The sequence below is a fragment of the Anopheles coustani genome, chromosome 3, assembly GCF_943734705.1.
Source record: "Anopheles coustani chromosome 3, idAnoCousDA_361_x.2, whole genome shotgun sequence".
In the NCBI taxonomy this organism is placed as follows: domain Eukaryota; kingdom Metazoa; phylum Arthropoda; class Insecta; order Diptera; family Culicidae; genus Anopheles; species Anopheles coustani.
Window position 1 is genome coordinate 15252406 of NC_071288.1, and position 15283 is coordinate 15267688.

At 48.7% G+C, this 15283-nt stretch overlaps 3 protein-coding genes across 3 annotated transcripts; 2 read left to right on the top strand and 1 right to left on the bottom strand.

Annotated features, from left to right (window-relative positions):
* The first annotated feature begins 785 nt into the window (after positions 1-785).
* Positions 786-1484, top strand: LOC131271781 (actin-histidine N-methyltransferase-like). The gene has a single exon (XM_058273316.1). The coding sequence runs from the start codon at positions 786-788 to the stop codon at positions 1482-1484; it is 699 nt and encodes a 232-aa protein (XP_058129299.1).
* Positions 1485-3575: 2091 nt separating this feature from the next.
* LOC131271788 (uncharacterized) lies at positions 3576-10598 on the bottom strand. The gene is made up of 2 exons (XM_058273328.1): positions 10581-10598; positions 3576-6725 (listed from the first exon to the last, which is right to left on the bottom strand). The coding sequence occupies exons 1-2, from the start codon at positions 10596-10598 to the stop codon at positions 3576-3578; spliced, it is 3168 nt and encodes a 1055-aa protein (XP_058129311.1).
* A 256-nt stretch (positions 10599-10854) lies between these two features.
* Positions 10855-11755, top strand: LOC131271796 (actin-histidine N-methyltransferase-like). Its single transcript, XM_058273341.1, has 2 exons — positions 10855-11144; positions 11209-11755. Exons 1-2 carry the CDS (start codon positions 10855-10857, stop codon positions 11753-11755), a joined length of 837 nt encoding a protein of 278 aa, XP_058129324.1.
* Positions 11756-15283: the final 3528 nt, after the last annotated feature.

The following is a 15283-nucleotide window of genomic DNA, read 5'->3' on the forward strand; positions in this document are numbered from 1 at the left end:
ACGTCGACATGATGGACAGTCATGAGTAGTTTTTCGAATAGTACACATACTTGGTACCTCGGTGCGATTTAAGCGGTCCGTATTTGCCAGCACGCTACACCGAGTGTGCCTGCCGTGATCTGAAAATTACGATATTGTCAAAACAGTGGCGCGTGGGTGTTCTTGTAATACCGGTCCCACATCACGTGTATTGGAATGTATACCGTTGGTTCGGAATCACACAGTTAGCATATTTGCCTCTTAACTCTTCCTGTTCCTGGCATTCGGCATGGGGGAAAAGGCCCACACTGGGTCATATCGTTCTGCATGACAGCTCTAGTGCAACGAGAAAAGAAATACCCAACGACGTCCGGCGCACGTCTCAGCTTTTTCAAATCTATTTTAGTCCGTCCAACATCGTCTGGTTTTTTTTACTTTTCCCCCCATTTTTAACGCGCCCCTGATCGAGAACCAGGGGAAATATATTCCCACCGAGCAATTTAGAGGAACAAAACCACCCCCCAAAGTCACTTCTTCTATTCTTTCAGCCTGTGATTGCTGAAGATCGACTCGTCGTCATCGTCGTCGTGCGTAAGTGATAAATATCTCTCGAACGACGCATTCAGTGTGTGAGGGAAAACTTTCAAAAATACATAAATCAGTGTGACAAGCTATATAACATTCGGTGGTGAAAAGAACAGTGGATTGTAGACCGAAGTAGAAGACTAGGGCAGGAATCTTGCCCACGGCACACGGGACACGTTTTCTCACGCACGAAACGCACCGTCTCAACCGCTTAGACCACCATGAGCAACGGGATGACGAAACCCCTTTCGAAGGGGAAAGCAAAGGAATTGAACGGACTGTTGGAACAGTTGATGCAACTAGGTGCACCCGATTATGACGCTGTTGACGCCTGCTTGGATCAGCATCGGAACATGTACGGCGTGCTGGAACGCATCCGACGGCTGGAGCCAAAGCTTCGCACTACAAACGATCGTCCGCGGATGGAAAATGTGGAAAACTTCACCAAATGGGCCACCGGTAAAGGGTGCACGCTAAAGAACGTGCGCATCGCAGAGCAGGCCGAATACGGTGGACTTGGCCTGGAAGCGACCGGTACCATCTCGGACACCTTCATCGAGGTACCACGATCGCTGTTCTTCTACATCGACAATAGTGACCGCTTTAGGAAGCTGCTCGAGCTGATGCCGGCGGCTATGATGCGCGATCAGGGCAATGTTATGCTTGCCTTAGGCCTCATTATGGAGCGCTTCCGGAAGGATAGTTTCTGGGAGCCGTACTTCGACGTGTTTCCGGTGCGCTACACAACGCCACTCTACTACACGCCGGATGACGCGAGGGAACTGATAAACACGGAAGCGTTTTTCCCTGCGCTTAAGCTCTGCAAAACCATTGCGCGGCAGTACGGATTTATCCGTAAGTTTGTTCTGGACAGTGTCGATGACCTTCGGAATAACTTTACATACGATGTTTTTCGGTAAGTAAACAATGTTCAAATCTTTTACTTAAATGCTTTAATATAAAGTATCATACTTACCTTTGTATGAAATGTTCGATTGATCATCTTTGGAATAACAATGTCCTTCCGGCACCATTGATTTTAATGTATTTATTGTGTTGTTACTTAGTAATGAGTTCGAAATTTTAGATTTCTTTCCACCGATCGGTCGATCAATATTAACGTAAGTTTCGTCATGTTCTACCAGGAAAATGTAATAACTTCTTTTTTTACATTTTTCATTACGTTTTGTAACTGAACCTACCATCTATATATACTGTATCTCATACAATAATGTCTTTGTTCACTAAACACCTTCTTATACTACCTTCTGATCAATCGTTTGATCCGCCATCCAATGATCGAGCTGTCTTGACAAAGTTTCTGTTTATTTTCCTTTTTAATTTTAGGTTAAATTATCGTTCGAACATAATATTGCACATTGGTTTGTCTGTCTATCTTACAAGATTTTTACTTAAAACATAAATTTCTTTCTTCCTTTGTCTTTACCTTTCTTTATCAAACTCCAACTCCATGTATGGTTGGATGAAGGATACTTTCCCATTAAAACAGGAAACAACCACCCCTTTCGCACACATCCGGTGGCACAGCGTTTGGTCGATTGGCTCGTGCTTCTTCCAATCAATCGATCCGGATCCTGTATGTTTGTTTGTTTATCTTGGAGCCAATAATTAAACCGCTAATTTGCCGACATGTGGCCAACGAGGGTTGAGAGGAGTGTAAAAGAAAATTCCTCCATCGATACAGATGAAGCTGTTCATGGTGGCTCAACGGATTCGACTCGTTGCACTTCGCTGGCTGGCGGAAAATTCACTCCACCACTGTGAAGGGGGTGAAGAGGAAGAAAGTGTTGTGTTTCACGTTGTGGTGTTGGTCCTTTGGATTCTTCACTTTCTGAAACGCCTCGTGGTTTGGCCGACGGGGGGCGGCGAGCCAGCTTCTCACATCCTTTGCCGAGAGCGTTGCTGTTCCAACTTTTGTACGATTAGCTTCTTGAAACTAACTTTCTAACTTTCTCCCTCCGCCCGCTTCTCTTCCTTATGTGTGTGTGTTTTTTTTTCTCTCTTGCCTTGTAACAACTCGTGCATACTTCCCACGTGCACACTGCACTGCATGCCGCTGTTCGCACCGTTGTCATACCCGCCTCATTAACACATCGGCATCCCGTCGTTACTCCGTTCCACCAACTCGATGTCGATATCGGACAGAAGATGCTCGTACGGTTCGGCTTGGTTGGTCGGGGCCAATCTGCACAAAAAGGGAAGAAGAAAAGTTTATGTGAATATTCTCCGATGGTCAACCCCAGCCACCCACCAAACCCATCAAACCACCAACCACTTTTCTGGCGGAAAGATTGCAGTACGGTCATACCGAAATCGGACGAACACATCCCAGCGCAAAAGACTGGCTGTTGGTAATTAAATTGCATCTTTCGCCCAACTTTTACTGCAAATTACCACCAGCATTCGCCCTCGGGGCGCCGAGTGCAGTGTAGCGGAATTGGTCTCCGTGCCAGACAAGGAGGGGGGGGCAAAGTTTTGCTCGGAAAAGGCTTCCCGGCAAGCGGGAGCAAAAGTTTTGCTGTGGAACCGGACCACCACCGTTGGATTAAAGAAGCTTATGTTGGGGGAATGTTATTAGTGCATTGTTATGTATTGAAATTGGATTACGATGTTTGATGGCATTTACGGTATGACTCAGATTGGTGACAGTATTTTTCTCTAAAAAGGATTTGCACCATGCGAACTGAGTTGATGATCTCGTTCGATGCGGAAATTGACTCCTAAAATATTTTTTTCTAAAAAAGCTGGGCATTCTGCGAAGCGTCTGTGAAACTATCATAATTTAAAGAATTTTGCTGCAAGTATTGCTGCAATATTTTTTAAAGTATTTTATGAACGATCACTAACCGGTTTCCTATTGATTGGTTTACTTTCGAAAATTCAAACAGAATTTTCCTTAACTTAACGGAGTGTCTCACCTAATGCGTAGATTAAGCCACACAGCATCAAAACCGTCGACATTGACTCGCCTGCATACCGCCCGAGTCGTCCTACTGGAACGGTTTCCGGTCCCAGAGATAGTCCTGCACGTCGACCGAGTTGGGATCCATCACCGCACTCTGCTGCCTTCCTCGTGTGCCCGTATCGATGGTTTGCGAAGTTCCGCTGCCCGCGAGTGCTCGGTGCGTCGTGTAGACAACCTGCTCGCCGCCATTACTCGACCTCCCGGAGGCCGACGTCGAGGAAGAGCTCTTGCGCGCCTCCATCTCGGCACTGTGAATGATCGGCAGGCGCCCCTTGGCCATGTTGAAGTTTTCCGTGTAGTTCAGCTTCTGGCGACGGCGCTGGCGCAACCGGCAGGTGACGAATATGGCAACAAAGATCGCCAACGACACACCGACGATCGCCGAGCTGGCCACGATAGCGGACCGCACACCGACCGGTATCGACGTACTTTCGATGGTCACCGAGGCGCTCCGGTGATGCTGGAAGCCGTGCCCGGACAGCTCCAGATCCAGCAGATCGTGCTCGACGATGTTTTCCCGTGCGCTCTCCTCCTCGTAGTTGCTGCTGCCGTACGATCCCGCGGTGGCGGAGGTGGCGGACATTCTCGAAGGCACGAGCAGCCTATCCTTCGATCCGCCCGGCGCTAAAAAATGCGCCTCATTGCGATGGTTACCATTGGAGGGCGTAGCGCCCCGATGCCGAGCCTGCAGCGCTCGCGCTTCCTTGTACACGTCGTCCGACGGGCGGAGGTTGATGATGGACGTGAAGTAGCTGAAGCCCTGCGAGTCCAGCTTGATGTCGTCCGGTCGGATGCTGCGCAGGTTGCCGATATTGAAGCGCGGGAAGTGCTCGAACGCCGTCACAATGTCGATCTTGTCATCGATCGGTTTCACCTTCCCGTTGACGATCTCCGCCAGGTGGAGCTGGCTCGAGCCACGCCGCCGGTGTTCGAGCAGCTGCTCGAGGGTCATATTGCGTTGGGACAGGACCTTCGCGAGCCGCGATCCAATCCGGCGATCTTCCATCAGCTCCAGCAGCTCGCGACGATCATCCGAGCTAGCGATCGGGGAGAGATCGTTAAAAAGCGAAGGATTGCTTTCGGTTACGTCACGGTAAAACTCCTCCAAACTGTCCGTGAACGAGCGCTGCGTGTGTTCACTGATGCGTCCAATCAGATCGGCCATAGCCTGATCATCCTGCGCCTCACCGGATACTACGGATTTTCCCTCCAACGAACCGGATGGGTCCGCGAACGAGGTAAACTTTTCGATAATGTTCAACTCCGGTTCATCGTCGTCGTTGTCATTCAGTCGCTGTTGGCGCCTCGGTTGAGTGGCGTCGGTCTTGTTCACGCGCGGACCATCCTCACCCAGCTCCACATCGGACAGATTCAGCCGATCACCCCTGGCCGGCGGTGGCGACGTAGTCGTCGTGGAAGTACTCGGTGCCGTCGGTGGAACCACATTCGTTAGCTTCGGTTTGATGGCGATACGGGTTTTAAGCTTCGGCACACGCAGCAAATGATGATGGTGCCGCTCGGGGGACAGCTCGACCATTGCTTCCGCTTCCGGCAGCATGGAGGTCGCCTCGGCTGAGTTCAATCGTCCCACGGACTCCTTCGCCGCCGGTTGTTCCGATGAAGTGACGGGCGGCGAGAGTGTGCTCGAGTGGTTGGGATTAGGTTGGGCACTCGTTTGCTTGCCACTTGCCGTTCCCGACCACTTCTGCTCCCGGTGACGCTGACCCTGGAGCGATGCCGATGGTGTCCACTTTTCCCTTGCGGTCGAGGTGATGAGCAGCAGCGATGGGACGGTCGGAGCCGGGGGCGCCATCGTCGTTGAACCGGTTGCAGTGGTTATCGCGTTATCATCATCACCCGACGAGGGCGACGACGAGGCCGACAGTGCAGGTAGTCGTTTCCCATTGCCACCGGCTGTAGGAAACCGGGCCGGTTCCAGCGTGCGAATGTGTGCGTTACTCAGATCCGGCCGTATCCGCGATGCGACACCCTTGATCGGACGCAATCGTTCCTCCTTCAGGATGGGCAGTACGGGATTGAGGGCGAGCTGTTTAATCTCCACCGTGGGAAAGATGGACACCGCGTGCCCCCCGTCCAGCTCGTCGACGGAGTTGTTGGTTTCATCCTCCGCAAGCAGGACGGTTGTCTCCGGCCTGACCGGGTGAACGGTCGACTCCGGTCCGGAAGACGATTGCTCGTTAGCCACGGTTGAAGCCGGTGTTGTCGTCGTCGTCGTCGTCGTCGTTGTCGTGGTCATTATCACCGTTGTGTCGTCGAACACTCGAAACCGCACACTCGAGAGCGTCGGTGAAACGGTCGTCGTGTCCGCATCCTCCCCCATCGAGGTGCTAACATCGAGCGGACTCTGCGTGAGGGCGGCCAGTGCCATCTGTTTGCCCTTGATGAGATCCTGCAGCGAAATGTTGCGCTGCTGCAGTATCTCGCTCAAACTAAGCCCATCCGATTGCTTCAGCAGCGCCTTCAGGTCGGTGGCCGACGTTGGCTTTCCGGGCGAAGCCTCACCTGAACCATCGGGCGAGGAAAACTGCTCCTCGCTGCGGCGTGCCTGCGAGTACGGTTTCCGGTACGCCTTGTGGCTGCTAGCGGCTGTGGGAACCGTTGCCGACGGCGACTCCGGTGACGCTCGGACTGCGTTGCTGGGAATTCGTCGTAGCCTATTCGGATCAATAGGTGAAAAATTCCCACCCAGAGCCGGCGCTACGTACGGCGGTCGTCTTGGCGCACTGCCCGCCAAAGGCTGCTGCTCGACATTGATCGCATCCGTGTACGGGTTGTTCATCCAATCGTTCGCCCTATGTTGGTGGCCGCCCCCGCGGTACGGTTGGTCCGGTCGGCCCAGTCTCCCGTGAGCCGTTGGCAACGGGAGCGGTTTGTTGATGCCTTCCCAGCGTGACGCGGCAGCCCCAGCGTACGGTAGTCGCTTCCGGTCGGACAATCGTCCACCACCACCACCACCGGGGTTCGCTTCGGTGTCGTTGTCTTGTCCCTCCGGTGGCCAGTAATCGTCCTGCAGTGGGCGACGCTTTCGTTTCCTGCCCAGCCGTCGCCGTCGACGTCCGGCGTCCGGTAAAAGCTGCATCGATGCATCGTGCTGTTCGTTGGTGGAGGCAGCGGTCGGATCGTTGGCCAGCTGCTGGGTCGTCAGTGACAGAGCCTTGGAGACAGAGAGCCAAACGATAATAGTTATTGCTTTATCATATAATTATCTAGCTGCAGCAAAAATCAATAAGCCTGTTTTACTCATTTCCATTTTAGCTTTAGGACATCTGGCACAGTGTGGTGGCATTGGCAGGAAGTTCTAACCAGATTTATCTTCTCCTCTGTGTCTCGATGCCGTCCAGGAACCGAACGGACTAAAAGCACCCGGCTTGATGTGGAAACTGTTAATTATGTTTTTTGTTAAGTCCTGCCACAGACGATGGTCTGCTGGAGGATCTTTCAATTTCCCCCCACACGGTTGACATTTCCGTCCAATGCAACAACCGCAGTCACTTCGTTTGGCATGATGGTATTCGCAATCCCATCTCATGCCTTCGGGCGGTATGGTTGTGCACTGCACAATCGGTTCATAATCATCGAAATAATTGCACCATTTGGCCGGGGCCTAATAGGTCCCGGGACCGGCCAATTAGAACCACCTTTCCCGGAGCAATTTTCACTTTGTCTGTCCGTAATCCAATTAAAGAGGTTGCGCGGTGCAGGGATCCCGCTTCCAATCAAGCACATGGTGTCGCTTTGTAAAGACTGGCATCCGTTTAAGTTTGCGGTTTTATTGTGTGAAACTATTTTCATTAAAGCATATTTTATCACACTGCATCAAGCTAGTATCGCAAAGGTAGTTGAAATAATATACTTCCCCAGCCATTAAAATCGATATTTGTCCTTTGCCAACAAACCGAAAAACTTGTTACCGGCTCCTGTTTGCCAGAGGTTTTCCGCAATGGTTCCTAAGAAAGGTCATATGTTGTACTCTTTCGTGTTGCCCAGTTGCTTACCACATCCCCACTGGAAACGAAATGGGTGACATGTTTGGTTGTCCAAACTGACTTCACAACCGCTTCGTATGTTGAACTTGAATAATGTTACAGTTAGTGTCGAACTACTTCCGGGAACACCGAGGAGATAGTTGATGTTACGAAAAATGATACTATTTAGGGCATCATGTCATCATGCCACCACCACCACCATCACCCACTTTAAAATGTCCACCGTCGATTGAAGTTCGGTTCGACACGAAAAGGCAATTAGACGCTGGAGCAATAATAAACTGTAGATGTTGGTCAAGCGTAGGGGGGGGAAGGGTTGGGATGGTGTCCTGGTTTGACTGCAAGGAACTGATGGGCCCCTCGAGGGTGAGCAGGGAAGCAGTGGTAGGTGGTTTGGCTTTTATTAAAATTTATATACATATGTTGATGGTCATAGTTTCACCCGGACCCCGGAAGCAGCTTCAATCCTTTCCGATGAAAGCCCGATTTTGAGGGTCGATTGGCCTTCTCTTGGAATTAGAAATTATTTATACTCCATAGAAACCAATTTGGGGGGGAATGAAACCGAGAATACGTTGGACAATAAAACGTATATAAAGATCCCGGTTTCCCGAACGGAAGGGATAACAATCTGTTTCTGGGTACGCTTAGATAGTTTCTCTTGCCGTCTTGCCGTCTTTTCGTGCAACTCAGGGAAAAGGTGGCGGAAGGAAGGAATTATCCACCACCCATCTAATTCAAACCTATGTAAAATGAAGGTTTCATTGCAATCAACCTAAAATATGGATTACTTTCAAACGCCTTCGGGTGCCAGAATGAAGTTCTTTGATTCTTTGACCCACACCCAAATGCTACGTCCATCGCATCGGAATCAAGCGGTAACAGCTGTTCGGGTTCATCTTCATCATACAAAAAAAAAGGCCAACTGGTGCACCGGGTGTATGTGTCTCTGTGGGCGACTTGATAAAATTCGGACGCCGGTCCACTCGAGGACCGATCCATAAATCGGAGGAGACCCTCGTAAAGTGCACTCATGCGTTTTGCTAACCCATGAAGTATGTTGATGGGTTAGTTCTTCCACCAACCGGCGGGTGGCTTTTCCTTTATTTATATTAAGCTCCTCTGCCACTTGCGATAAACGCCAACACATACACACACAAACGGAGATACGGACTAAGCCGATCCGAAAGAAAAACCATTTGATTCCTTGACGCAGATGGAAGGGAAGAGGCCGCCCCCGGGAAATCCTCTTCCTTTGGCATCACGTTAGTGATCACACAATCCTTTTGGGTTTGACTCGGTCTTTCTTTCTTTCTCTCTTTGGTTTGGTTTGTAAAGTGCCGGTTTTTGGAAGCTGGAAACCAGACAAGCCGGTGTCGTCCATCCTTTCGTAGCTCGGTTGTTTCAGAGACGGACAGATTTGTTTCCGGTGCTCTTTGTCATCGGTTGGTCAAGCGTGAATACAAAACAATAAACCCAAGAGATAAGGAACCACCGGGTCCCGCCCAGTTGGGGGAAGTAATGCAGAGTGATATCATCACCTTTTTGGATTTTCCAAAGCGTTTTAAAACGTCCTTTACAAGCGCGTCCTGTGCTAAGAAATGGTTTTTGTTAAAACAATCAATCATCTTTACTCACTAACGGATGAATGCTTCAATGGAACACACAATTTTCTATATGCCAATGCTACTAAATTTATAAACATTCCATTCCTCCGTACGATAGTTGTTAGGGCTACTTTATCCTACCCAAACAACTTCTATCTCAATAGAATTGTTAGTCTTTTTATTTAAATCCCCAACTTAAGATGATTAAACATTGCAATAAAATGTTTGGTTTGTTTCAACACGACGACATCTCTTCTACACAAAACGAATGATTATTTAGTAAGTCTCACTAGAGTAACCTATTTTCAACTATGGACGAAGTAAATCCATCCTGTGGCATATTTATGAAACCCTCATTGCATCGACTCCTTGCAAAGGAATGGATTTTAAAAGAGCCCTTTGGCCGCACGGAGGCCGTAAACAATAGTCGATCTCTGGATCCCTGGCACATTATTTACGGAGTTTGCTTACCCGGAGTATGAGCCCCGAACGCTGCCATAGACCATCGAACGAACGGACGTGTTGCTTCAGTGTGTAGAACCAGGCAGGACAGAGGAGCCTGTTCTGAGGAAAAACGAGCTAGGCGCAGAATTCAGTCCACACATTCCATCTGCCCATTGTCTTTCCTCCCGGTGGAAGCCGAAAATCGGATATAAATTGCCTAGCAAACAGCTTGCAGCGTTTACCATCACCCTTAAGGAATGCATTCCCCGGCACGTCCCGGACTCCCGTATTTGCTGTCGAGGTTGGGCCATTTCGAGGAAAACTGTCCTTTCCTACTACTATCGGGCATTAGTAAGTCATGCCGCAATACGGTGCACCATCATCAGTCGGCGGCCAGTGTGTCCGGTCGTGTATCGGAAAGAGTCATTCCTGACCGAAAGCCGGTCGATAGGATCTTTCAGCTTTCTCTCGATGCTTTGCTGCCGACTGCTTGCTGTTTGCAAACAAGTTTATCTGTTTGCATTGAACACGCCCGACAACGACGACGACGGTGCAGTCGGTTTTATCGGGTCGACCGCGGGTTTCCAAACACCACCAGGGAAAACCAGGGAGGGGACCGTCGGTGCGTCTAGAACGGGAATTATTGGACAGTACTTAAACACCTCGTAAAGTGCCTTGCAAGAGAGACGCCCGAACGTGCCCTTAAGCCTGGCAAGTGGATTCGGCCTCACCGGCACTTCGACTGGCTTTATGTCCTTTTCGCCGTAGGACAGTAAACCGGGACGGGAGAAATGCGAAACCAAATGCAGTTCGTTCTTGTACAACTCTATAATCTCTATTTCAGCGAAACATTTAATGGGCGTCTAGCGTCCGTTCCAGAAAGTGTACAGCGATTTTTATGAGATCGGTCAATAGTGTGTCCAAACAAAGTCTTGACGTGAGCAATAAAACGGTCCTGTTTTCGTCACGTACTGTATTTGATACTGACATCCTTCAGCCCAAGACCAATGAAGCCAAAAAACCATCGACAAATCTATCGTTCGAAAAAACGTCTCCGATATGTATTTCGTTGTATGAAAAAATACTGATGGACCGGTCCTCTTTTCTTCATTTTTCCTAAACGTTTGCTGGTTTTTCAACCCTCAATCTTATTAAGAATTTGATATAGCACACTTCGTGCCCGCTTCCTCAAAAATGTTTCAATCGATTGTATTCCTCCCTCCACAGATGGGCCGTCTCGACTGTCATGACGCGACAGAACAAGGTTCCGGTCAATCTGTCCGGGTTAGAGGGGCATGATTTCACACTCGCCCTCATACCTTACTGGGACATGGGCAACCATGCCTATCCCACGACGCCAGAGGATCGGCCGGACGAGCGAGCGAGACTCGTCGCGGCAACCGTATACAATGCCGAGCACGAGCGTCTGGAATGTTTCCTAGATGGCCCGGATCCGGCACCGGAAGCAGGACCCAGTGTACCGATATTTATCGTCTACGGCCAGCGAACGGATGCTGAATTTCTCGTGCACAATGGGTAGGAAAATGAATGAGACAAAATGGAACTTCGGAATTGAACTAACAGTATCTTCTTCTGCCAGATTTGTCATCGCAAGGAATCCACATACGTCACTGAAAAGATTGTTTAAACTGAATCCGGAGGATCCATTGTACAAGGAACGTTCGCACCTGATGAAGCTGCTTGGTATCCCCACGGAGGGCACATTCACGTTCGGCTATCCAACGCTCGGTCACGTGTCACCGGAACTGATCGCGATCGCTCGCGTTAGCTCAATGAACGAACAGGAGCTTGAACTCTACACCACGATGGAAGTGCCCCAACGAAACGAGTTAATCGACTACGAAACCGCACACCGGCCGGATCTTATGAATCGCGCGAATTTATGGCTGGCCAAATCAATGCGCACCCGACTCCAGGGCTATCCGACGACGATCGAGCAGGACGAGGCGCTAGTGGAAACGCAGAACCGCCAGATGCATCCCATCCGCCGGCTGCTGATCGAGTATCGGCTTGAGGAGAAACGGTTGCTACAAAGCTACGTCACACTAGCCTGCGATGAACTGAAGCGCCTGATGGCGGAAATTAAATTAGGCACCAAACAATCCCAGCAGTTTGTGGAGAAATAGTTTACGGAGAAGACACACACACACCAAATGAAAGTGCGCCTTGTGTGCACGCAACCAATCCGCGGTTCGGAACCGATAGGTTTAAGATAGATCTCCTTTTCCCCCATGGCGCTATTAGAGCTTTTCCAGAAATTCGTCTTATTTTGCGGGCACAAGCTGCATATTTCGGAAATAGTATTATTATACAAACAAAAGAAAAAGCTTCCACTTGCCCCACCCAATACCAATTCCGGTCGTTTACGATCGCATGCTTCACCATTCAGTTGTGTCTATTTTAAAAATGACACAAAAGTATTTTCATGCTTAAGATCGTTTGTACGTAGAAATGAAACGATAAAGATCGACTGTTAAAAGTGCAATTGCGGTGGATAGATTTTTTTTGCTTTTTGTTCACCTTCACCAGTTTGCTTTATGCATCCACAAACGCTTACATTTGCATCGTTTAACGTGACTAAAAAAGTAAAGAAAACTAATGTTCTTGAGATACAACTATGAAATATAACTCACAAAACGGACTTTTTACTTCAGCTCTTTGTTTAATCGAATGAGATAATATCACTTTTCACTGCAAGCTGGGAAAAGCTCGAAAGGTTAAAAAATGCAACATACCACCACTTTCCATTGTTTCATTTATGGAGTGTAAACAAATCCATAATAGAGAAAAACACTTCGCCCACCCCATCGGGATGTTTTAAAATCATTATAATTCAATTACAACCCCTCCATTCAATAAGCGCTAATTAAATTGTACCAGCACGGAGGTGCACGTAGTAATTTATGTTCCCAACGGGAGTTTGTATTTCGGTGGGCAGCGGGAAAAGCAGACAACACCAGATTATCCGTTGCTACCATGTTGATCCTGCACGATTTAATCAGTTAGCCCTAGCACAGAGGTAGAGAGATAGATTCAGTTTAAAAAAAATCGTATAAAGCGGTTCATATATGACATGACAATAGTCGACTGAGGGAAACGAACGAGTGTTATAAACGAAATAAACCATACACTTCAATAAACACATTTCCAAACATTCCAAACATCCAACTAAACCCTATTCAAGGCGGTTTACATCAGCGCAAGGATGAAATCTATTCCCTTTAGTTTAGGTCGCAATATCGCCCGGGACTAGGAACCGCGCTCGGGACAAATGCCACATTGTGATCCTATACCGAGCGGATTTGTGGTACGCTCTTCAGCACTTCAGCAAAAAAAAATTAGAACGGGAACGACCGGCTTGTGAAAGTTGCTAAGCACCGTCCCAGGCTTACCCACATCACAACACCAGCGACCGCGTGCTAGAAAAAATATAATCCTCTCCACTGACCGCAACCACACCGCCCGAGTTTCGAGCCGCGTTATCGGGTCGTTCCGGCGGGTTATTGTGGTTCCCGCCAGTCGCCGGACACCGTTTTATTGGTGGTGGCAACATCGTTGCAAACGCATAAATCGATTTATCGCTGCTGATTTATGCATGTTTCACCGAGGCAGCACCGGTTTGGCTCCCGAAGTTCACGGCGGGGTCGGAAATTCATTTCAATTCATCGTCACCCTGGATCACTTTCCAGCCTCCCCCATATTCCCCGCTGACGCTTGGGTGAGTCTTGTTTTCCAACGCCATAATCGCAATAATGCTGGAAAATTGCCACGGGCGGTACTGGCGTCGGGGGTTTGGTTGGGGTTAGGTATAGAGGAAGCTGCTAAAATTTACATTTAACTTGCCACAGAACGTTTCCCATGGCTATTGCCTCAAAGTGTGGCTAACACGCGGTGCGCGCTTATGGCATCCGAACTATACTTTCCGTGGTTAAATTTTCATGCAATTGAATTCAGCCTCGCCTACTCAGACCATTCCTTTCGTTTTGTGATATATTTGCAGTGGGTGATCGTATGAATAAATTGACTCAGACTAAATGCTATCCAAAGTCACCCCTTTTTCCGTTTTGAAATTTTATTTTAATTGGTTCAATTGAAGATATACTCGTCTATTTGTTCTGTTTAAACTATGTAGGAGTTATTCTATGCCTAAACCGTAAACACGTTATCGATAATTAAACCATCACTGGTACTGATGACGGGCACATCTAATGACGATGCTAAATGTTGATATTTTCAATTCTAATTAAACGACCCGATGACCCGACGTTCTGTGGCTTGGTTGGTCACCGGGCATACGCCAATCGATTAGCGAAGCGATATTGGTTGGATAAATAAATAAACATGGCACCAACAACGTGCCTCGCGGGGTTCTCCATCCCGGCTGGAGAATCGATTGGAAGCAAGCAAGCGAGCAGGAGTCTCGATAGTCACAGGATACGTGGCACGGGTCATAACGGTCGCAACAGCGTTTAATTTCATAAGAGTGGCGGTAAAACGCATCAGCACGTGATGGAGCACATCCTTCACGGCGGTCCGAGGGCCTACTAGAAAATCTATCACCGTCCAGTCCGGGTTGTCCGCGGGTTGATCCGCTATCCGTAGGAAAATTGGTGAAAATTGCATTTCCATCCAGCCGTTGCTGGTCGCATTTTTCTCTACCTCTTGGTAAGGAATATTTCAATTTCGATGCAACGAATTTTTGTGCCTCCCGGGAACGAGGGGACATGCACGTTGATCGAAGCGAAGCGAAAGGTGAGTTTAATTTGATCCTATTAATCCGGCCGAATGAAGTGTGCACCGGGTCGTGGGAAGGTGAAAAACACCGTGGTACGGAACGCACTCTATGAAGGACCCGTTTCCCAAGCCGTCCACGTATGGATCGTGTCGTCCTTTCCGGGCTTGCGTACGAAATCGTACCTCTGGACTCAAGGATCCCGCATGCTTCCGTGTGGAGTGGTGACGCTGCTGGGAGACCACAATTGGATTAAAAGATGGCCACGGTGGCCCCGGGCCCTTTAGCCGTTAGTACTGCGTTTGGTGATGGTGGTTCACTTCATTTCGCAACAACCACAAGCCGAGCAAACAAACCCTGGCGGTGGATGCCTTCTCTTTGGTCCTTTCCGGGGCGAATGTAGTTCTGCTGGCTTTTTGTTTGGAAACCTAAACCTAATGGGAAGAATTTTAATGTTTCATGTTACTAAAAATGGCTCATGCTGTAGGCTTTTTTCCTCAGGGGTTTTTTTTTAAATATTTATTTTGTAAAGGTAATGGACTTTCGTTTGTTTGGGCATTCGTTTCCCCTTGTGTGGGTGTGTTGGTTGTTTTATTTTAACCACTACCATTTGGCATTGATTTTAATTCGGTAGGAAATCAACATGCCGAGAAAAATCTGCGGAAAAGCGCACCCATATCGTACCCGAGATGGTTCCCCGAATTTTGGCTCACCGGCAAGCTTAGTTTCCACGTGAGCAATTTCGGTTTGTTTTTCCTAGCGGAAGTGGCATATAAAAGCCCCAGCGCCCCCATGGATACGAAATTCCCCATAAAGGTAGTCGTTTAATGGTTCATATATTCAGCACCGTAATCACAACCCGTTGGCACCATTTCTTTTCCCATTTTTTTTTAACTCCATGCGGTTTTCCACACACTCACGC

Coding starts and splice junctions, on each gene's coding strand:
- LOC131271781 (XM_058273316.1), top strand. CDS start 786: ATGAGCAACGGGATGACGAAACCCCTTTCGAAGGGGAAAGCAAAGGAA.
- LOC131271796 (XM_058273341.1), top strand. CDS start 10,855: ATGACGCGACAGAACAAGGTTCCGGTCAATCTGTCCGGGTTAGAGGGG. Junction 11,145..11,208: donor GAATTTCTCGTGCACAATGG/GTAGGAAAATGA, acceptor TTCTTCTGCCAG/ATTTGTCATCGCAAGGAATC.